At 39.4% G+C, this 24,880-nt stretch overlaps 1 protein-coding gene across 4 annotated transcripts in view; it reads right to left on the bottom strand.

Moving 5' to 3' along the window:
• Ttc7 (tetratricopeptide repeat domain 7) overlaps positions 1-24,880 on the bottom strand; it is a 173,361-nt gene that overhangs the window by 77,361 nt on the left and 71,120 nt on the right. For all 4 annotated transcript variants that reach the window (XM_068230173.1, XM_068230171.1, XM_068230172.1 and 1 more), the window contains exons 10-12: positions 17,789-17,967; positions 13,527-13,809; positions 2,732-2,885 (exon numbers count right to left, since the gene is read on the bottom strand). In XM_068230173.1, the coding sequence (XP_068086274.1) occupies positions 2,732-2,885; positions 13,527-13,809; positions 17,789-17,967 (616 nt within the window). The remainder of the gene's footprint in view (positions 1-2,731; positions 2,886-13,526; positions 13,810-17,788; positions 17,968-24,880) is intronic.

A 24,880-nucleotide genomic window follows, 5' to 3' on the forward strand; every position in this document is an offset into this window, starting at 1 on the left:
TACCACCGGTCTGAGCCAGAATCGAACCTGCCAAGTTGGGGTCTGGAGGCTGGTCAGGCCACTCAATCTGGCGAGAAAAAATCTCTTCTGTGTCATCAGCTCATAGAAAATAGGCATAGTGAACAAGCGATTGCGAGAAATAGTGTCCTAATTTAGGTTTCTGTACAATCCCCTGCGGCAACAGTATGGCCATAAGAAGCTTTATTTCATCCTTATTTGTTCGGACACGGTCTTGATCTCGATTCCTTCCTTTCGTCTTACTAAACTGGGTTTTATGTCAATTTCCTGCTCGGCATCTTTTGTCTGTTCAGCTATATTCTGGCATATCTCATCATAAAAAAGTAATTAAAATATTTCGCTCAGTTTTGTTTTCCCTAAAACCACTCTCTTTACATCACGATGGAAATTTGGATCAAAGCGGGAATTTCTTTGTCCATTTTCAGTATAAGTTGATGAAGAACTTGCAATGGTTGGATTGTAATCAGTATTATCGTCACAACTGTCACTGTCATAATCGCTACTTGAACTGGATAATACAGATGTTGATTCCCATAGGGAATCTGTAATATTTGTTCCGAATGAGTAAATTTATAATACCAACATAAATGGTCCATTATTGGACATTATAAATTTTCCAGCTAACTCATTCCTGGTTGCCAGCGTTTCGCCCTCGTGTGCTAGGCTGGGCTCATCAGTTGGTACCTAGCACACCTACCAAGACGCATGGCTAGTGCATACCGTTGAGGCCACTGCGTAGGCCAATTGTAGCCACCGGCAGTGCCAATGCACTATGAGACACTCTGTCTCACTACATCGAACATGTGTTGTCTCTTTTGCGACTGCTGAATATTCGCATCAGCTACGCCCAAACCCTGTATATTCGAGCCTACAGTACTTATTCCAGGTAATTTCCTGTCACTTACGAATTCCCCTTCGGCAGAACTTACTTCACTAATATCACAATTCACCCCACTAAATTACAACATTTCGTTTATCATGACCCGTAAATCATCTTCCTCTCACAGTGGGGGCCGGTATTCGTTATAGATATTTTAGCAGAAAAAATGTAAGAAAAAGGATCAAATAGAATCCTGGTCTCAGCAGTTTGGAAGGAAATCATAAAATATTACAGATGCGTACGATAATAAAATGTTGTGTAACTCGCGATAAACACACACTCCAGTCGTGAAGGAAGGGGATAATAAATCAGGTCACAGTTCTAAAATGTCATCAGAGAGGTCTTTTTGGTGTCATAATCTCTAGAAATCCCTTCAACAGCAATATTATTACATCCAAGGGACGATTAGGCGATAAGCTAAAGCTTCAGCGCGGAGCTATTAGGCCTTAGGTCGTTCTTGCCCGGACGTCAGTTGCGTTCTTTATGTTGCCACTCATGGATGACACATTGGTATTCGGAGAACATAGTTGAAAAAATTCACATTGGAGGGCAGGCTCATCCGAAATATGCTGCTGAAAAGAAAATAAACCTCTTCAGGGAGGCAACTGTGAAAAAAAAAAATTTGAATCGGCGGATATATCCGCGTTCCCCACCAAGCAAGCTACTTGTAGCTGCGGATCTCGCCGCATCGCCCACCCGACGGGTTAAGACATCTCCCTCTAGTGCATTTACCTAGTTATTGTGTCATTATTCTAAAGTCCCACTCCAAGTCCTATTAAATACATGTTAAAGAAACCTGGATAGCACATTTACCTCACCTTTCACTACGTTCATAATTCCCACCATAAGAAATTTAAATGAGCGTTCCTAGCCTCGTTGCACGCACGATGCGCAAGCGACGACTAGCCTGTGTGAGGATTTGGTAGAGAACTTAATTTCACAGCGCCAGCGTGTCTGCCTACAGCTACAGGGAGGTTCTGTCACAAGCCAGTCTTTGATGTGGGCGTGTGTTTGTCTGGATAGCGCAACAGTAGCTCGTTTGAAATGCTGGTGCTTAATTTTACTTTTGTAAGTGAATTGTGTAACAACGCACATAAATTAGGCGTACTGTATGTACGTATACAGTTGACGTGTTGGTCCTTAATTTTTATATTCGTAAGTGAATTGTGTGACAACGAACATAAATTAGGTCTACTGTACTTATGCATAGTGGTTTGCAGGACATTCAATTATGGAGAAGAAGAAAGCTACAGTTTACAAATGATGAAAAATTAAAGTTTATTGAGAAAGCGGATGCTAATCCACACATGAAACTTGTTCAAATCGCTCATATGTTGGACATTCCTACGATAACTTTAAGCGTACTGGTAATTGTAAGCGACATGTATACTGTAGTTCACGTCTCTAAGAATGGTTTTCCTTGATGTTCTACTCTGTTGTTGTTCTTAAAATGTATTATTTATTTCATTAATTATAATTGTAAAAACTTATTTCTTGGTTTTCATCATAATTATTTTTATGTTCAAACCTAACCTTAAATTCAACAGCGTAATAGATTTTCATTTTTTTAGCACGTTCTCCTCTTTATGACTTTTTTTCTAGTCCCCACAAAAACATCCTAACCAGTTTTCGCTGTACATACTGATTACAACATGTTTTTAAGTGACCAATTTTTATAAGTTTCAGAACTTGCGTTCCTTGCAGTCTGCAACTCCGATAAGAACGTGGTGCATCTCAACACCCCAATTGCAATGAGAACAATATTTGACATCTGCACTTAAACAACGGCATGAGAGTTCTGAATTGAAGAATGTGTGGACCACAAGTACTTACTAGAGTCCTTGTCCGACATCTCCGAGGTATATAACTGAAAAACGCTGCGAGTGTCGCTTCTCTTTTCTGACTGGTCGTTGAGTTCTACGTTCGTCTGGTCCTCGTACAGCGTCTTCCAGAGGGCTAGCATATGCTTGGCTGTGAGCAGTGCCATCTGGAAGGAGACAATCTCATCAGGCATATACTATCTGATCTAAAGTATCCGGAGACAGTCTGTACATGTCACTATGACTGCCGCTGCTGCTATAAAATTCAATGTCAAGAATTTCATTGTTTGTTCCATATTGAATCGAGATTCACAATGCAAAGAATTGAGGTATGAGGGTCCACCTTTTCAATATAAATTATGTAGGAATTTTTAAATCACCACATTATTATTTATTACATGGAACCGGTTTTGGCATGTGACCGAGTGCTGGATGTTGTTCAGTACTATGACATACCTACAGAACGGGGGTATCAAGGGAGCTCAGCGATTTTGAACATGGAAAGGTTATGGCTGTCGCACTGGTAAGTAATTAGTGAGGGTCATTTCCACCCTTCTCATGTTAACTGTCAGGGATGTGACTGCCAAATGGAAACAAGAAAAGACAACTACAAAAAAAAAACCATGGCCAGATAGACCAAGTGCGTCGACCAACATGGACCATTGAGCACTGAAGAAGGTGGTATGGGAAAATCGCATTTTATAGTGTGTATGTCACATGGGAGGGTTTGGGTTTAGCGAATGCCAGGCGAATGATACATGCCAGCCTGTACAGCACACACAGTGAAATTTGGTAGAGATGGGGTGAAAGCCTGAGGGTGTTTTACACAGAAGGGAGTTGGTCATCTTGTAGGACATTCTGACTGACCAGCTGTGTGTTATCTACAGTAGAAGACCAATTCGGAGATGATCACTGTACGTTTCAACATGACAATGCTCCCTGCCATAAATCAGAGATTATTCATGAGTGATTTGTGAACAATAAGGTCCTGGAAAAAGACTGGCAGCCTATTGAACACCTCTGGGATAAGCTGGAATGACGACTTCACTCCAGACCCCTTCTCCAATGATCCACAACTAAAACTATGCTTGCAATGCTGCTGCAGGAAGAATGGTCTGCTAATCCTCTGGAGACATTCTGACACCTGGTAGAGTTCGAGCTGTAATAAAGGCCAAATACTTTTGATCAGATAGTGTATTATCTTACACACAAACCAACAAACTATTTTTCTTGTTGCGACAGTACCACAGTATTGATTTAGACTAATGTTTGTTATTAACACCTCCTGTCCACTTGTAAATGGATGTTATCAACAGAATTCAATGTATTAATTTCAGCTCACTAGCAGAAAATGCGGAAGCGGGGAACCTGGTACAGGTAAGTGGACGCAATGGCAGGACTCAGTTGAAGGTCCCGTGGTCACCAATGGTAAATCATTCTTAAATTCAAATCCTCATTATTGTAGAAGTCTACCTCGTGAACAGCCAAGATTTTCTTCTGAAGAAGTGGAGCTAATTTCTTTGCGGAACGTCTATCATGTCTACAAGTACGAGCCATGAAAGCACCAATGTTAACTTGCTTACTTGTCTGAACGCCGCTGAATGGTTCTCTCATATAAAAAAGAGTGAACTCTTTCAACAGCTCATTAACCCTTTTCACAACTGACCAGATTGATGGCGTGATCAAGCTCTTGCAAGGGGGCTTGCAAGGGGGGTGGGTGGAATGTGTAAGTTAGCAGGAAAAAGATGTGACCTTTATTGAGGAGGAAATTTAATATAATGTATACTACATCATGTGTTGCATTACAAACCACATCTATACTTTTCTATAAAGATTAAGATTCTTTGCCTCCTTGGGCATTGGAGAGTTGTAAATGGATGTGAATGTGAGTTTTTGAAGTGCATGTAATCAGCAAACATTATTTTCGTTTTGTCCCTCAAATTAAATGTAATAAAGTTTAGTAGGAGGGAAGGGGGGAAGAGGGATAGAGGAAGTCATGTGTTACACATCATATTTTTTTAAAAGAATCCAGTTACCCCAACTACATTCCACCAAGCAATTTCTAAGTGGAAACCAACCAGCTTGGTTAGGTCTTTTCCCAAGTCTTCTTCCAAGTTTTGTACAAACTTATTAACTCATGTTTTTGACTGTCAATACCATTGCATTTGTATGTTTTAAGGGGAGTAATTGGGAACGCTAAGCTCTGGAAAGACTGAGAACATGATTTAAGAACAGTCACAAAGTGCTGGAGCTCCAACAGGAGAAGGAATTGAAACGTCAAGCTCTGGAGACCGTGAACCTGATTCAAGAACCGATAAAAAGGGCTAGGGCGCGAGAAGGAATCGGGAGTGCTGAGCTCTGAAAAGACAGCAAACAAGATTTGAGAACCGTCACAAAGAGTGGGAGCGGAGTCTCCGCGAGGGAAACCAAATGGAGCAGACAATTTCCGGCTCACTGGAGAACCATGACTCACTTTTTATGAGCCACGGCTCAGTTATTCTTTAACAAGAACCATTCAAAAGATCTAGATCGCTTGTGAACTACCCATCCGTAATTTCTTCTAAATTCAACATTACAGCAACCATTCTTTGCACAAATTCCTGTCCTATCTCTCTCTCTCCTAACTGACAAATAGACTTCAGACATTTCTAGAATGAGGGAATAACAAGTATAAGCTAAGTAATGGAAAGGAACAAAGAGATGAAAATAAAGTTATACAGGGTTATTCAACTACAGTAAAAGTCCGCTATAGCCAGTACGGCATAACGAGAACTCCGTTATAGCGACGACAATTTTCTGTCCCTTCAAAATTCCTATATTAAACTGTGTATCGTTCTTTGGTTACAGCGAGAACCCTATCACTGGCGCATCCGTTATTACAAGCGATTAAGCGCGCGCGATTTTTTCCGTTACCAACATTTATACACCCCAGCGATGATATTGCATGCGATAGATTACCTTTGGCATCGTTTCCTCGCTATGTGCACTAGCGATTTATCTCGTCTACATTCGAAGGCGATACCAATCTACATCATTCAAAGGCAATGTCGGAGTCTATTAGTAATACCCGCCGACAGCTGTTCCGTAAAGAAAATTCGAAAAGAAAGAGAACATATTTTCGTAATAAATGCATAAATAACGTGTCCGATAACGGTTGTTAACTTGTTAAAAAATTAAGGCTGACTAAACTACCGCTTAATTTTGAGGCTAAATACCGCAATTAAGTAAGAATGGGATAAACCTCGAGATATGGCAGAGTACTTAATTGATTTCAGAGGTTAGTTTATATTTTGTCGCGTCTGGTTAATTTACAGAAAGGCTATTATGAAAATTTATAGGGAGAAAGTTATAGTTTCTCTACTCTCGCTTGAAGTGTGTTTTCATCATACGTATAGTACGGTTAAGTTAGGATACGTGACGCTGTTTGAATAAGAAAACTGGAACGTTTGCAACAAAATGCGATCGATCATCTTCGGTACGGTATAGTTTTCTCGCTTTGTGCATTTGCGATCTCTCTCGTTGACATTCAAAGGCGATGTTGGAGTTGATTAGTAACACCCATCGACTGCTGTTCTTTAAAGAAAATTCGAAATGAAAGAGGATAACATGTTTTCGTAATAAATGCGTAAATAACGTGGCCGATAGCAGTTTGTTAAATCGTTAAAAATAAAGACTGAAATAAACGATCATTTTAATGTAATATACGGAAATTAAGTAAGAATGTGATACACCTCAAGATATGGCAGAGTACACCACTGATTTCAGAGGATATTTCATATCTTCTCACGTCTAGTTACGGCTAATTACATGTAAATTTTTCGCGTGGAGGTTATTTCTCTACCTGCGTTTCAAATATGTTTTCATGATAGGCTACATGTACGGTTAGATTAGGTGACGCTGTCTGAAGAAGAAAGCTGAGGTGTTTGCCACAGAAATCTCTGGAGTGATATCGTATTTTTCCAAATCCAAGACTTTTTTTCTCAGAATCTCATGCGAAAACTCAAGGGTTGTTGCATTCGCGGCCTAACAGTAAGTTAATTGATACCACTGGCAACTACCGCGGTAACCACGCTGCTTCTTTTCACACGAGCACAGAACTCTTTGACAATAAACGACCGCCTCTTTACTACACATCGCTAGCCGCGACAACCGGTTATGCAGTGCCTGTGTATTTCTCAAATCTGCAGAATGGCATCAAACCATGCGACCCTTCGAATTCTTAGAAAGGCCATGGCTACTCAGTGGCAGTCATAACGCGTCTATTGTACTTGACGCTTAGTAAAATTAAGGTTTACAGACAGCAGGAATATTTTCGTGATGGTTAGTCGTATTGTAAAGATACATGGAAAAGGTATTGCCGGCAAATTTTCTACGGGTTCTAGTCGATATTATGATGCCAATTTTAAGTTGATATTTATTAAACACTCGAAAATGTAAAATAATTGTGCAGGCGCAAGAACATACGGCATAGGCCTAACTAAAGCCAGTATTTGGCATTAGCGTGAAGACAAAGAGCTAAAAAAAATGCGTACCGGTACTGTACAAAAAATTCATTCAGTGGTCCGCAAAAAGGACGCTTTAAAGAAGTCAAAGATGAAATTGTGAGGTATGTGCACGAAAAACGCAAGGGCCATACCGTGACGCAATAAACTCGTTTGTTGACTTTCAACGTTCGCGATTAGGCCTATTCATCGCTAGCCGCTGAATTTGGCCGAACCCGACAAGCGAGTCGTGCGAGTAGCAGTAGCCGGTTATATCTGACGCTGCGTAAAAGTAACAGTTTTATAGACAGCAAGAATTATTTCCTGATGGATCGTTGTATTGTAGAGACGCATGGAATAGGTACTGCTGGAAAATTTTCAACGAGTTCTTTTCGGTATTATGATGCCAATGTTAAGTTAATGGTCCTTAAACCCGTGAAAATAAAGAATAATTGTGCGGCTACAAGAAAAAAAAAAAAAGAAATACGGCGTGACGAAAGTCAATGTACGGTGTCTAAAAATAGTCTAAAAATGCGTAGGCCTAATGTACAACAAGGCATTCATATGATTTTACAAACTTCTTTTTGAGCCTGATTTAAATTTTTTGAAGGGAAAAGTGCGGGTTCATCTTGGATTCGGAAAAATACATTACTATATTTTTTTCAGAATGAAATTAAACATACACTTTCACGTAGTATCGGATTACGAAAAATAACACACAAGTAAGCCGTAGTGTGGATATCATCTACGGAAATACAAGTTTTGAACAAAATGATTGCCGTTTCATACCGATTTTTATGTGCATGAAGGGTTTTCCGACTTTTAGACAAAAATCGGATATAACGACAATCCGCTATAGCGAGTAAATTTTTCGCCGTTATGAATTCTCGCTATAACGGACTTCTACTGTATGTTGTCCACCTCAAATATCTTCTGATCTGTTGAAGATATAGACATTCTGTTTTCAAATTCCTTAATTGTATTAAGGGCTCATAAAATATTGTCCAATTCATCTCCATCACATACGTAATTACTAAGAAACCCATAGAAACTTTGTTGTTGTAAATGGGACTATGCTAATTTCACCCAATAGAACAATAAAGAATCAAGCGACAAATTCTGTGATGATACCAATATAAATGGTCCGTTATTGCACATTACTCTGTGATGTGCTTATTTTGTAAATATTTTGGAGATATTAAAGGGTTTCATGTATGTAGGCATTAGACAGAAAGAGATGCATGACACATGCCTTGGTGATAAACATACATACCCCAACCACTTTTTGACTGACTGTACATTTCCCTGCATGACAGAAGTGTTTGAAAAGGGCGGAAAATGAAACAATGGGCCTAAAAATACCAGAACCACATTACCTAAACAGTAGTGTATGCTAGCATAATTTATTCGCAACTCGACCACTGCCTGTTGTATTCTCACTCAACATCAACTAAATATTAAAGTTTTATGTAATGATAATTTTTCCTAACATACCACTAACGTTTGTTTATTCATTGACTAGCAAGATACCCGTGCTTTGCTACGGTATTATACTGAAATTTATAATTGAATGCTTAACGTTTTATATATAATTCGCCTCTTTCTGAGAGAATCCGCCAAAATTCGCGATCCGACTCGTTTTCTAATAGATTACGGCAAGTTTCCTCCCATTTTTCAATCTTTCTTTCCAGCAATCGATGTCATGGTTCCCGGGCTAGGTCCAGGTATTCCACCTGATCAGCTGGGCCCCTAAATCTTTGCCTTTTTTTTTTTTTTTTTGCTATTTGTTTTACGTCGCACCGACACAGATAGGTCTTTGGCGACGATCGGATAGGAAATGCCTAGGAAGTGGATGGAAGCGGCCGTGGCCTTAATTAAGGTACAGCCCCGGCATTTGACTGGTGTGAAAATGGGAAACCACGGAAAACCATCTTCAGGGCTGCCGACAGTGGGGCTCGAACCCACTATCTCCCGATTACTGGATACTGGCCGCACTTAAGCGACTGCAGCTATCGAGCTCGATCCCCATCTTTTTCTATAAGCATTTTTAATATGGATCAAATCCTTCAGGAGATCCGGCGTGGTGTGGTCTTGGGTGCCTTGGAGGTACTGAACCCACGGCCGGACTGCATTCTTAGTCATTACCCGTCCAGGACCCGTTTCCAGCGCGGTCCGCACATTTGACGACGGTCCAGAATATTATTATTATTATTATTATTATTATTATTATTATTATTATTATTATTATAGATGTTCTGCACCCCATAGCAAGATGCAAGACCGCTACTTGGCGGTAAATTACATCTGCTGCCACTGTCGTGGTTGACAATGTGACCAGCACCACTGTCGCGCGTATGCAAGTGTAAGGGATTTCTGGCGATACGAATGATATACTTCCGTGCATTAACACCCTATTATAGAGGTGAACAATTGGATGGTCAATCTCATTCCTATCGTTTATTTCAAGGGTGTTTAAATATTTATTTATATGCCAGGAGAATCTACTGTAATCTAAGAACGTTCTCCGAAGAAAAAATGGCTTTTGAAAACGAACCCAGGAAAGATTAAAAATGATCGGTTTATGATCAGAATAAGTACATCGAAAATCTACAGCCTGTTTCCAGTCATTCGATAGGGTCAGGAATGGAATGAATAAAGCCCCATCTAGCGGCGACAATAGGAATTGTGGCGGCTAGCGAAGCACTCGTCTAGGGCAATGATCGATGAATGACAAATGAAATTAAATATTGGACAGTGTTGCTGGAATTAATGATGACAGGGAAAACCGGAGTATCTGGAGAAAAACCTGCCCCGCCTCCGTTTTGTCCAGCACGAGTGTCACATGGAGTGACCGGGATTTGAACCACGGAACCCAGCTGTGAGAGGCCGGCGCGCTGCCGCCTGAGCAACGGAGGCTCCTTATAAGTACACTGTGAACAGTAAAAACAATTGGTCTCACCTCCTTTTACACCCCACCGCCGTTAAGTTTATTTACCCCCCCCCCCCCAAAAAAAATTAAAAGAAGGCGTGTTTCTTTATGTTTAAAGGAGATTCCAAACACCAATGTTCGGGTCTATTACCTTCGGTTTTGAGATATAAGTTGAGATATAAGTATGCCCATAAAAATAATTCACTTTTTTCACTTCCTTTCACACTCCCCCCCAAGAGAATTTTCCGGCAAAAGTACTTGTTTCTTTAATAATAAAGGATCTTCTAAATACCAATTATCACGACTCTAACTTCTTCAGTTTTTGATTTATGTGTCCTCATGAAAGGAATTCAACTCCTTTCCACTCCCGCCCCCCAAGATGGTTTCCCCCCGAAAACGCGTATTTCCTTGTTTTAAAGGAGATAAAAATACCAATTTTCACGTCTGTAACAACTTTAGTTTTTATTAGATGTACGTATTCTCATACAATTAAGTCAATTAATTTTTCAGTTTTTTTTCACCCCCCCTCCCATCTTCATTGGATTTTCCGAGAATACGTGTTTCCTTACTTTTAAAGCAGATTCAAAATATCAAATTTCACGTCTGTAACATCTTCATTTTAGAGATATCAGTAACCTAATTAAAGTAATTCAACACCATTTTCAGTCACTTTTACCCCCCCCCCCCCCCATCCACCCAAGTGGTATTTCCAAAAATAAAAATACACGTTTCTTTGTTTTTAATAGAGATAAAAAATACCATTTTTCACTTCTGTAACATGTTAAGTTTTTGAGATATACTGTAGAAATTCTCATTTTAAAATTTCACCCCTTTTTAGTTCCCCTTAAGTGGAGTTTCCAAAAACAAATCACCTATGTTTCTTTACATTTACAGGAGATTCCAAATGCCCACTTTTTTCGTCTGTAACATTTTACGTTTCACAGATATTCTGTAGATATAGTCTTTCAAAAAATTCACCCCAATTTGTCACTCCTCTTTAACCGCCATTAATTGGATTTTCCAAAAACAAATAAATATACGTGTTTCTTTTTTAAAGGAGTTCCCACATACAAATTTTCAGTTCTGTAATATCTTCAGTTTCTGAGATATATGTATCCTCATTAAAGGCATTCAACCCATTATTCATCCATTTACACCCCTCCTATTGGGATTTACAGAAAACAAAAAAATACATGTTCCTTTATTTTTAAAGGAGATTCTAAATACCAATTTTTACATCTGTAAACTTTTAAAGTTTTAAGATATAGACACACTCATGTCAAAAATTCACCCCCCTTTTCACCCCCCCCCCCATTATTTGGATTTTCCAAAAACGAAAAAATGCGTGTTTCTTTATTTTTAAAGTAGATCCCAAATACAAACTTTCAGGTCTGTAATATCTTCAGGTTCTGAAATATAAGTAGCCTCATTAAATGCATTCAACCATTTTTCACCCTTTTCCATCCTTCCTTTTGGGATTATAAAAAAGAACAAAATACGTGTTTCTTTATTTTTAAAGGAGATTCTAAATACCAATTTTTACATCTATAAACTTAAACGTTTTGAGATATAGATACACTCATTTCTAAAATTCACCCCCTTTCCAACCCCCCCCCCCATTAATTGGATTTTTCAAAAATCAAAAAAATACGTCTTTCTTTATTTTTAAAGGAGATCCCAAACAGCAATTTTCAGGTCTGTAATATCGTCAGTTTCTGAGATATAAGTATCCTCATTAAAAGCATTCAACCCCTTTTTCACACTTTTCCACCCCTCCTATTGGGATTTCCCGAAAACAAAAATATACGTTTTTCTTTATTTTTAATGAAAATTCTAAATACCCATTTTTACACCTGTAAACTTTAAAAGTTTTGAGATATAGGTGCACTCATTTTATAAATTCACCCCCTTTTCATCCGCCCATTAATTGGATTTTCCAATCTTCAGTTTCTGAGATGTAAGTACCGGTATCCTGATTGAAGGCATTCAACCCCTTCCTCACCCTTTTTCACCCCTCCAATTGGGATTTTCTGAAAACAAAAAAATACGTATTTCCTTATTTTTAAAGAAGATTCTAAATACCAATTTTTACACCTGTAAACTTTTAAAGTTTTGAGATATAGATACAATCATTTTCAAATTTCAACCCCCTTTTACACCCCCTTTGCGACGGAATATCCAAAAATCCTCTCTTAGCGAGCACTTACATCTTAATATGAATATATCCCCAAAATTTCAATTCATTATGTCCAGTAGTTTTGGCTCGGCGATGATGAATCAGTCAGTCAGTCAGTCAGTCAGTCAGTCAGTCAGTCAGTCAGTCAGTCAGGACAAGTTATTTTATATATATAGATACTTCTTTAAAATTTGAGCCAAACAAAATAAATTGTTAAACTGTTTTTGTTCTTTGAGTGGAACTCACTGACGAAGGGAATGTACTACGTTCCTGAAACATGCTTGAATAAATGATTTTCAATGATAAAAGTGTATTGACAAGGTGGACCAAACATATACTATTTTAAACAGTCAGGTCAGGAACAAATACAAATGTCTATTATGGTTAAGTTTATCAACAGTGCTGTAAGTACATCGATCTTACATGTTAGCTGGTCCAAAGAGCCATTATTTCCAATGATCATGTCATTCATTGGATTTTCAAGTTGCTGATTTCATTTCAGGTACTGTGTACTCTAGAGAAAGACAATAAAGTAATTGAAGTATTACAATTTCACTGTGTTATCTTGTCTCTTTGCAATTCAACATCAATAAAACAAATGTTTTGTAAATCCGAAATTCTGTACTTCATACCACTGTTTCTCGAGACCCGCTCGAGATAAGGGTGAGGTATTCATGTTTATCAACAAGGCGTGAATTATGCAGTATCACAGCGAGTCTAATGTCTAATGCCTCCACATAGGAAACCCTTTAATATTCTCCAAAAGCACTCGTTGGATTTGCAAAATAAGCACATCACTGAACTTGTCACCCGATTCTTAGTTGTCATTTTTTCTTTTTTTCTAGTGGCTTTCTATTGCCCCTAACCGCATGGCCAACTCGCCCAGTCTTAGTTGTTCTATTGGGTGAAATTAGTATAGTCCCATTAAAAAAAACAACCAAAGCTGCTACCAGTTTCATGGTTATTATGTAAGTGACTGAGATGAATTGGACAGTGTTTCACGAGCCCCTTAATACAATTTAAGAATTTTAAAAGAGAATGTGTATATGTTTAATGGATCAGAAGTTATTTGAGGTGGACAACATAGCTGAATAACCCTGTGCATAGAAAGATAGGAACTATTTGAAGACAAGTCACTGTTCTGTGTTCCTTTAATGTTCCTATCTTTCTATATATGACTTGACAAGAACAAGCTAAGTTAGACATCACAAGCCAGTCTCACCTCTCCTCCTTGACTGTTGAGCTCGAGATGAGCTTTCACGTACAGCAGGTTCAGGTTGTCTGGGTACTCCTCTAGCGCTGCCTCCACGAGCTGTAGAGCTTCGGCGTACTGCTTTTGAGCCGACAGGAGCAGCACCAGCAGGTGTAGCGAGGGTACGTGCTCGCCACGTAGGTTCAGCGCCACCTTCACGTGGCTCATGGCGTCGCTCACCTGACAGCCGTAGGCACGCTGCAAGGCCAGGTAATACTCCGCTAGATGGTCGTTGGGGTCTGCCTGCTGCGCTCTTACAAAGGACAACATAAATTTAGTACTAAATGGCCCAAGATTCCTTAAATACATTATTTACATGGTGGTGGTGTTAAATGGCATTTTAACCCTTTTAGTGCCAGCCGAAAATGTAAAGGTGAAGTCTAAAAGTGCCTCTATTTTTAAAGATATGAAAGCAAAACTTAATTAGGAAGTGCATAGTCATCTAAACCTATGGTAATTTTCAGATCATTATGAAATATATTCTTCACTTTATTAATTAAAATAATTTATTCAGGAAAATAAAAATTAGAGCCTTTTTTGCTATTTGTTTTACGTCGCACCAAGACAGATAGGTCTTATGGTGATGGTGGGATAAGAAGAGTGGGAAGGAATCGGCTGTGGCCTTAATTAAGATACAGCCCCAGCATTTGCTTGGTGTGAAAATGGGAAACCACGGAAAACCATCTTCAGAGCTGCCGACAGTGGGGTTCGAACCCACTATCTCCCGGATGCAAGCTCATAGCTGCGCGCCCCTGACTGCACGGCCAACTCGCCTGGTATTAGAAAATTTGCTTATTCCTATTACCACAAGTTTACAAATGGAGTAAAAATGAACAGTGGAGAGACATACATAATACAAGAACCAAGAAATGCATTTTGTTTTTAAAATACCTGCAGTGGTGTCAAAAAGCTGAAATTCTAAAATCTAGCATACTGGAAAAAGTATACCAACAATGGCAAGCACACAAGTAAACATGATGACGGTGATGATGACTATGAAAAATAAACAGCCGTATAGCTAAGTTAAGTCGTGTCCTCATCCCGAGGTGGTGCAGCTCTTTTCAGGCACACCCCCAATGGAGGGAAATTGCAAGTTCCATTTCAACCACATACCAGACCTCCTGCCATTCTTAAATTTCTGGCAGTACCGGGAATTGAACCTGGGCCACTGAGGACGGCAGCTAATAATGCTAACCGTTATGCTACAGAGGCGGACAGCCATATAGGTAATCAATGAAGAGTCAAGTGCTTTCGGACTTTGTGGACAGCGATTCCAGTCTTGGATGTGGCTAATCAAGTGCCGATTCCGCCTCAGACAATGAATTACCCGGAACGTGACTGTACATGATCAATCAAGTGATAGTGATTAAATTGATTCTAATAGTGAATGGAATGTTGACCAGGACAATCCTCCGCAGGCTCTACGACACTCTAGGAATCATTAGTTCTTCAATTTCTTCCTCTCTTAAATAACATTCCCTACACTTCGACACCAAGGTTTTACGAGTCACCCGTAAACAAGTCTAGGAATCCTCCGCAGGCTCTACGACACTTCCAGGATTTTTTTTTTTTTTGGTAGGGGCTTTACGTCGCACCGACAAAGATAGGTCTTATGGCGACGATGGGAGAGGAAAGGCCTAGGAGTTGGAAGGAAGCGGCCGTGGCCTTAATTAAGGTACAGCCCCAGCATTTGCCTGGTGTGAAAATGGAAAACCACGGAAAACCATCTCCAGGAATCATTAGTTCTTCAATTTCTTCCTCTCTTAAATCACATTCCCTACACTTCGACACCAAGCTTTTACGAGTCGCCCGTAAACAAGTCTAGGTATTTTAAACATCCTTTGAGTTTAGTACAATTTACGAACTTCATCATATAGATCCATATTGAGACAGTTTAAATTAAAAAACAATGTTAGGTTCAATGGTCCACCCAATCAATACACCTCACTTTCCAACTGAAAACTATTTAATATAAAAACATAAACATAAAAACATAAAGATAAATGTTTCGTCTCATTTGAGACTTCATCAGCTATAACGTCTCGTAGTAGATTACAATTGCTCATTGTTGCTGTCTAGTAATTTAAAAACAGAAGAACCCACGATATGTTTAATATGTTTTTATATTAAATAGGTTTCACTTGTAAAGTGTCCACCTCGTTGGCTGAATGGTCAGTGTACTGGCCTTCGGTTTGGAGGGTCCCAGGTTCGATTCCCGGCCAGGTCAGGGATTTTAATTGCTATGATTAATTCTTCTGGCTTGGGGACTGGGTATTTGTGTTGACTCAACACTCTCCTCTTCATATTCACACAGCACACTACACTACCAACCACCACAGAAACTCGCAATAGTGATTACATCCCTCCATATAGAGTTGGCGTCAGGAAAGGCATCCGGCCGTAAAACAAGGCCGAATCCACATGTGCGACACAGTTCGCACAGGTGTGGTAAAAGCGGTAGGAAAAGAAGGAGAAGAAGAAGAAGAAGAAGTTTTTTCACTTGTAAAGTGAGGTATATTGATTGGGTGGACCATTGAACTTAACATTGTTTCTTATTCATTTGAGTTTATCGATAGACAGGAAACAATGAATGTAGCCAGAACATGGCAACTTGAACTCTCTCTAATGGTCATGCCAAGATCAGGCACCATTTTCTTTCTAGAAGCCTCTCTTGCTATTTGCTTTACAAAGCCTCTCAAAATATAAAGAAATGAAGTGTCTCTCAGAGGTATGCTGGCAAGTTTCATTCATATTTTGAGAATCTCTCACAGCAACGTATCAAATTGGGCTACGCACTAAATTTGAAGTATTCCGCAGGCCGGTCAAGGCAGGTACGGGGGTTCATTTAGATGTTGGGGTCCTACAACCTCAAATGGGATTAAATTCAAGTATGGGGAATATTCAACCAGTTTTTACAAGATGATGTTGATGGACCTAGATTAATGTACAAACTTATTGACCTACAGGTTAAAGTACAAACTTATTGACCAAATATCAAGAATCTTCTGACCCTCACAATGAGTCTGATTTAACTCTTTCCGGCCCTTAGCGCCCGAAAGCGCCCGACTGTTCATTTAGCCTTCCGGTCCTTAGCGCCCGAAAGCGCCTGGCTGCATTATCTGCATTCGTCTGCGATCTGTGCGATAGTTTTTTTATTTTTCTCACCAGTGAAGTGTTTATAAGGCATTTATGAACACGCAGTGCAATCTACAAGTCTTAGGGAATAAAGGAAGAGAGATAATCCGTCTTGACGTTGCCTAGGCAACGGTCTTGAACTTCTGCGAGCGGGGGTCAGCTGTTTCGTTCGTAAACACGGCGGGATTGAATATCGTGTATATTGAAACTGAGCTGAATATGGGCGAAAAAATGACACAGAATCCTTGAGTAGGGGTGCATGTGAATTTTTAAAGATTGAATAATGTATCAACGAAGATAATTTTAGTGATAACAGTGATATGAATGAAAACGAATATCGATAAATCGGACCTGATGGCAATGCCACGGCAATTCAGGTAACACAAATATTACGTTTCGTTACTCCGAATGATTAAATGGATGATGTTGAACCTGCACATAATTCGGAAAGAGTATGAGGGGAAAGAGATTGTTTTTTACGTATGTTAGGAGGAGAAAAACTATTCAGTGACATAGCCTATTGCGCATATAACAATGCAGCCTTCAAACAGTCACATTCCGGTAAGATAAAAACAGATTGGGAAGACCCTTGCCCAGATGAAATAAAATCTTATATACATGGGCATCATTCCACTTCCAAAATCACGTGATTATTGGTTTTGAGGGATTCAGACAACATGGGAATGTGACAAATGCAGACTGTCTCTGTGTCGAGTATCACAAGGAGGGGGGTGAAAAACACATTAGGACTCAATAAACGGAGAAATGGATGTGATGGTATATTTTCTGATGTTATTGAAAATTTTAATTCATTGTGATCAATAGTTTTTACTGTATTTAACTTTTTCTGAAACAATACGGTCTGTTTCAGTTTTTGCTAAATAATAGGTTGAAACCTGGGGAAAAGCGGAGTGAAAATGCGGGCAGGAAAGGGTTAGGAATATGGCCTATCAAAACATTTACAATTTATGCAACTCTCCAAACATAACCATAGATGACATTTGATACTCACCAAATAACTTTGCATTCTAACTTATTACAGGATGAAAATCTGTACTTCAATGATGATGAATCTCCCCTAAATGTTCTATACTTACTTCTGAAAGGCTTCAAACGCATTTGTTATAAGATGCTGTCGTTCGTGTTTGAGGTGTGTGCTAGCTGCCTGAAGGCTGTAGCCAATCCCCAGGTACAGATGGCATCTCGAGGCTAAGTTCTGCGGACTGGAGTTCTCCCGGGACAGAGCCTGCTGGCTCCATTCGATCCCTGAAGTTACCTGCCATCAAGAAAACACGATTAATTACTTTCCTCAATGCATCAAAATGAATCTCCGAGGAGGGAAAACACCTCCAGTGATGTTTCCCAAAAGTAATAATTCTTTTCTCTGTGGATGAAACATTCAAAAATTCTTTTGACGGTTTCATCTAGGTATCGTCTGCATTATCTGACCAAAGACAGATATCTTTTTTTTATTTTATCAAACTGAGAAATTGTTCCACCTAATCGATACTTTTTATTTTGCCTTTGGCAAATTTGATATACAAGTAGTATATGTTTAGTTTAGATTGACTAAACATCAGCTACACATTTTTGGTTTAGGTAGAAATTCATAAAAGTACAGAGGCATATTATTGCAAGTAAATCTTAAAACAATCTCTAACATATTAAAGGTTGAACCTTTGAAAACATGGGAGGGCCGGGGGGAGGGGAAGGGAGTGGATGTTAAGAACTTAGCTATGTCTACTTTGGTTAAAACTTATAGCTAACAAACATTTCCAAATACTTGTTATAACTGATAACTACAAATGTCTTTTTGTGTGTGTGTGTTCCCATAATATGCAAGGTAGAAATGTAAACTGTCTTCTTATAGCACCGTGTTTAAACTGGAAATTCCTAGTTGCGTCTTGTATGTTGAGGCTAAAAGCTGAGGCTATGGGTGCAGGTCACTTCCAAGGTAGTAGGAACGAGGAGCAATGCTCCTATATTCGGGGTCGCATTGCAAACCAACTAACCATTCAATGCACAAACAGGTGTTGCACAAATTTAAGAATTCTCGGAGTAACATTAAATTCCATCCCAATTATCATTGGCATCATCATCATCATCATCATCATTTTACAGTTCCAGTTTCCCGGATACTGTTGGTGAGCCTCTTCCATTCTGTCTTATTGAGATACGTTCTGTTGTTAATGACATCCTCCATTGTCCTTACCCGATCTGCAATGTCCATCTTTACGATGTCTATCCAGTGGGTTCTTGGTCTTCCCACCATCCGTTTCCCTGCCACATGTCTCTTCAAGTTAACATATTATGATGTCCTTGTTGGCTCCATCCTCATTACATGCCCAAACCACCTCAACATAGAAGACGCAACTAGGAATTTCCAGTTCAAACACGATGCTATAAGAAGACAGTTTACATTTCTACGTTCCATGTTACGGGAACACAAAAAGAACAAATACATTTCTAGTCATCAATTATAACATCCTTTTAGAAATGTTTATTAGCCATAAGTTTTAACCAAAATAGACATAGATCTTAACCTACCCTTCCCTCAGACCCCCCTTGACCCCTCCCATGTTATCAAAGATTCGACCTTTAATTTTTTGATATATCAGAGATTGTTTTAAGATTCTCTGTACTTTTATGAATTTCTACCTAAACCAAAAAAGTGCAGCTGATGATGTTTAGTCAAACTAAATGAAACATGTATTACTTGTAAATTAAATTTGCCAAAGGCAACATAAAAAGTATCAATTAAGTGGAACAATTTCTAAGTTTGATTTAATGATTACCGGGCGAGTTGGCCGTGCGGTTGTGAGCTTGCATCCGGGAGACAGTGGGTTCGAATCCCACTGTCGACAGCCCTGAAGGTGGTTTTCTGTGGTTTCCCATTTTCACAACAGGCAAATGCTGTGGCTGTACCTTAATTAAGGCCAAGGCCGCTTTCTTCCAACTCCTAGGCCTTTCCTATCCCATCATCGCCATAAGACCTATCTGTGTTGGTGCGACGTAAAGCCACTAACAAAAAAAAGATTTATTGATTACTTTATCGATATGGACCATGAAGTGGACAGTTTGCAATAGTGGTTTAATATAGTACTAACACTTAAGGTTTTCAGTGATGCAAGAAAGGGCTAGATTGTGAAGATCTCAATTAAGGTACAGCCACAGCATTTGTCTGGTTGGTGTGAAAATAGGAAACCATGAAAAACCATATTCAGGGCTGCTGACTGTGGGATTCGAACCCATTATCTCCCGAATTCAAGCTCACAGTTACACAACCCTAACTGTAAGGCCAACTTGCTTGGTAAGACAAGGTTTAAAATGCAGCTGTGCCCTCCAATCACTCTTCTATCTTCCAAGTCCTACTGGCTGAAGCAGTGGATCACTGGAGATTCTAACTTCACTACCGATGGAAGGGTAGTCTTCTGCCGAGCATAAAGTAAGGAGGCCCTTCTTTTTTTTTTATTTTTTTATTGAAGACTATGATCACATTTTGCTGTAGCATTTATAGGCTTATTAACTGATGTATTGTGGCAAGATGTTTCCTTGCAACGCTATATAACTATATAATTCAGGCATGGATGATGAAGATGTTGTCTGTAAAGGAGAAGCCAAGAAAGCAGTGTCCTGCCCATCGGTTCGATCAGATCTGGTGTTCCTGCAGGCGACTTCAACAAGCTGGAGAGGAGTGGCATGCTGCTTGTGAAGGAAGTGAGGGAAGTCTTGAGCAAACATCAGGGAAAAATCTGATAGGGTCCTGCAATGAAATCTAGGATGGAAAGAGATATTAAAAGTAGCCAATGTTCTACAAGGTTCTCACAATACAGAAACATTCTTCATGACAATAGAACATGATTGTTACCTTAAAATATTGAAGATTTGTTAGTTGTAAATTTCTTCCATAGTCACAGAGTGTACTATTAAATGATAAGTTTTTTTGCCTATTCAGTTACCTATTTTACACAACAGTGCCTATTTATGAGCCTATTTTGGTTATTTTAGTGCCTATATGTCTGCCTATTTTTTTAGAGCCTATAAATCCTAAACCTAGTGATCAGAGTAGGTAATCTTTTCAGGTAATTTATACATGGCAACTGAGTGTATAATGGCATGACATTAGGAGAGGAGCAGTTGAAATGCGCTGAAAGATTTAAATACCTGGAAAGTGCAATAACTGAAGAAAATAGAGGAAACAGGATGGAAATCACTGAAAGAGAACGGTGTGCATATGGATAGTTTAAGAGTGTGGGACAGCTGATATGGAACAAGGATGTACCACAGAGATGTAAAGGAATTATCTACTAGACTTATTTTGTGCCAATTTTGACATATGGATCAGAAACGTGAGGGATGAAGGAGAGGAATAAAAGTAGAGTACAAGCAGTGGAAATGAAGTTTCAAAGGTGTCGAGTAGCTTTAACAAGAATGGACAGAGTAAGAAATGAGAGAGGCTGCAGTGGTATGGACATATTAAGAGAATAGGAGAAGAGAGGATACCAAGAAAGATATTATAAATGGAGTTGAAGGGAAGGAGACCTAGAGGAAGACCAAGAGACAGATAGCTGAAAGGTGTGAAGAAGAGCATCGAGGCAAGAGGACGGAAGTGAACGACAGTGACAGAAGAGAAGTGGTGAATGGGGAGAAAACGATGGAGAGCTTTATGATCCAAACAGACCCAGTCTGTGCTTGGAAACTACCGTATTTCATGGCATAATCGTCCCCACCGCGTAATCGTCGCATCCTTTATTTTCAATACAAAAATCGGACTTTAAACCTTTAATTACATAATCGTCGCACATCCAAATTTTGTTCACTAATCTGGTTAAAAGGTAAATGGAACTGCAACGTAAGTTGCACATGAATGCGCAATTTAAATACGTGTATGGTTTATGAGCAATTTGGCAACACAGTCACGTTTGCGACATGTTGCACAACGTATAAATAAATAATACCGGTATATGTACGACGCATGGCTTACCGGTAGGCTATCGGCAGTTTGACAACGTGGTCGCGAGACAGTGTACTATTTATTCACCACCTACATATTATGAGTTCCCATTTGAAATACGTAAGGCTGTAAGTTATCGCTTATCGGCAACGTCGCCAGGAAATACCGGGTAGGTAGGTTGAGTGGGCCTCGAACCAGGCCTCAGATACAGGTAAAATTCCCTGACCCGGACGTGAATTGAACCCGAGGCCTCCGTGTAAGAGGCAAGCACGCTACCCCTACACCATGGGGCCGGCTCCTGTGTTATTGCGCACGAAGTGAAATCCAAGACGATAACGCAGGTTTCCACGGAATTATTCAGCTCACGGTCAGCCGAATTATTTACGATATCTCAGTTGTCATCGCTAGACTCTTATCTTACTACTACGTCATAAGTGTCCGGGCATGGGATGAAAACTTTTATCCAAGCAGTCAAGATAATTATTATCCAATGCTATTAAAGTTTTATTTTATAAACTCATCAGTAATGTAATGTAAAATCATCAATAACTGGGAAGAAATATTAACCTAATTACTGTATGTTTAAAAGAAATTGAAAAAAATGAATGTTTGTTACTGACGTCTCGGAATACAGTCAACTATACAGTAGATCTACACCGCACTAGCTAGAGCTCCGGTTTGCGAGCTTTGCGCAAGCGCAGTAGTGTGTCGCAACCAACGAGCTAAACTGATAAATTGCTGCATGCTTCCTTGCTGCCTAACATGGCTGCTCTGGAATGGACAGATCACAGATGCATTTATTTGTTTCAGATTTACGTGATTACTGTAGACATGTGTGCATGAGAATTTAAGTTTTTAATTTGTGTTTGGGGTGTTTGCAGAAATAATTTGATTTAATAGTGAACAATAACGGAAAGTCATTTATATCGCAAAACATTAACGTGTGAAGCATTTATAAGCGATTATGGGTAAATATAGAAACTATTCTGTAGGCTTCAAGCTAAGCGTAATTGCCTTCGCTGAACAGCACGGGAACAGAGCTGCAGAAAGAAAATTTTCAGTGAGTGAAAAGTTGGTGCGTGACTGGCAGAAAGTAAAAAACAAGCTAAAAAAGCACAAACCCTTCTAGACGCGCGTTTAGAGGTCCTAAAACAGGGAAGTTTCCTATAATTGACGAAGAAGTGTTTAGGTACGTCAGTGAAATACGTAACAATGGCTGCAGTGTATCATATGAAATGTTACAAATTAAGGGACAGGAGGTAGCGCGCAAACACAACATACCGGTAACTCAGTTTAAGGCGACTCGTGGGTGGATTAAGGGGTTCATGTGACGACACAATCTTACAATCTGTCAGTGCGAAGGAGAACAACACTAAGCCAAAAGTTGCCTGCTGATTACACGGACAAGATTGTAAATTTTCACCGATTTGTCATACGTTTGTGCAAGGAAACTTCGTACTTGCTTTCTCAAATCGGTAATGCCGATCAGACTCCAATCTTTTTTGATATGCCTCGCAACAGCACTATTGCGCTAAAAGGATCACGGAGTGTATTAATGAAAACCAGCGGTAGTGAGAAGTTGCGATGCACGGCAATGCTAGCCATTACAGCTGATGGGAGAAAGTTGCCGCCTTACATCATTTTCAAGAGGAAAGCGATGCCTAAGAATATACAGTTTCCCCGTGGAATTCATGTATGAGTGCAACCAAACCAAAGGGTTGGATGGACGTAGAACTCATGCTGGACTGGGTTACTACTAAAACAAGCAGCTCTGCTTGTTTTAGACAGTTTCCGAGGTCACCTCGTGAACGAGGTGAAGCAAATTCTCACTACAAATAAGACACGACAGATAGTCATTCCTGGTGGCCTAACATCTGCTTTGCAGCCACTAGACGTATGTGTTAATAAACCCTTTAAAGACCACTTAAGTCGATTTTACAACGAGTGGATGATGAGCGGCGATCAGCAATTGACGCCCGCCGGAAATATCAGGCGTCCACCCTTGGACTTGTTATGCTCGTGGGTGAAGAAGAGTTGGGATCTTATACCACCTGAACTAGTCTCCAATAGCTTCGAAAGGACTGGGATTTCGAATGCACTAGACGGTTCTGAAGATGACGCAGTGTGGCAGGGAGACGAAGAATCTGATACTGGTATTAACAGAGGCGAGGACGGCACATCAGATAGCGAAACCTGCGATAGCGACACCGAAGATTTGGAATAAATTGCGTACCGGTAAGTCCGCATTTCACAACAAAGCGATAATTTTTTGCAAGTGTAATATTTTAACTTTAATACTCAAATTAATGACAATTAACTTAATACGTTCATTTTTATTTTCAGGTTGGAAAAACGTTCGCCGAATTGTTGCGAAAAATTATGAATTTTGTTTTAGACTATTTTAATTATTTTGATGTATAAACGCGAGTATTACGTGCATCTTAAATTTGTATCAAATACAATTTAGTTATAAATACATTTTTTGAGTAATACAAATAGTGGTATTAAATATTCATCGTATAATGGTCGCACCCTACAATTTTTTCGAAAATTTTGGTATAAAAAGTGCGACGATTATGCCGTGAAATACGACGGTATTCCAGATGATGATGATGAACTGGCAACTCCTGCAGCTGGAACTGTTGTAAATACTGTATACACGCAAATACTCCACACCATTGAATAATCCGCCAAACCTAATTTTAAGAGAAATAAAAATAAAAAATAAAATTGGATTTCATTTGTTCTCCCATACTTTTATTCATCATCACCACCAGCGAAAAAAAAAAAAAAAAACATATTTGTAGAGTGCCTTCCTCAGTTCCATCAAGTTAATAGCGTTGTCCAGACTCGGTCAGTGTGGACATTGTACATTCAATACAACACACAGGCAAAAAAAAAAAAAACTAGCCGATTACAAATATCAGGATTCCCAAGGGTTATTAACTTGGAAGCGTGGGTTGGCGACTATGGGGCCCTTAGCTGAGTTCTGGCACTGCTTCCACTTCCTTGTGCCAGTCTCCTCACTTTCATCTATCCTATATGACCTCTCTTAGTCAACTATTGTTCTTTCCTGAATAGGGAGTCTTTCATTTTCACGCCCTTCGTGGCCCTAGTCTTTTTTTTTTGGCCGATACTTTAATTATTCAAAGTGTCGGATCCCTTCCCCTTTTCTCTCCGATTAGTGTTATATAGAGGATGGTTGCCTAGTTGTACTTCCTTTTTAAACAATCAC

Source organism: Anabrus simplex, chromosome 13 (assembly GCF_040414725.1).
Source record: "Anabrus simplex isolate iqAnaSimp1 chromosome 13, ASM4041472v1, whole genome shotgun sequence".
Classification (NCBI taxonomy): domain Eukaryota; kingdom Metazoa; phylum Arthropoda; class Insecta; order Orthoptera; family Tettigoniidae; genus Anabrus; species Anabrus simplex.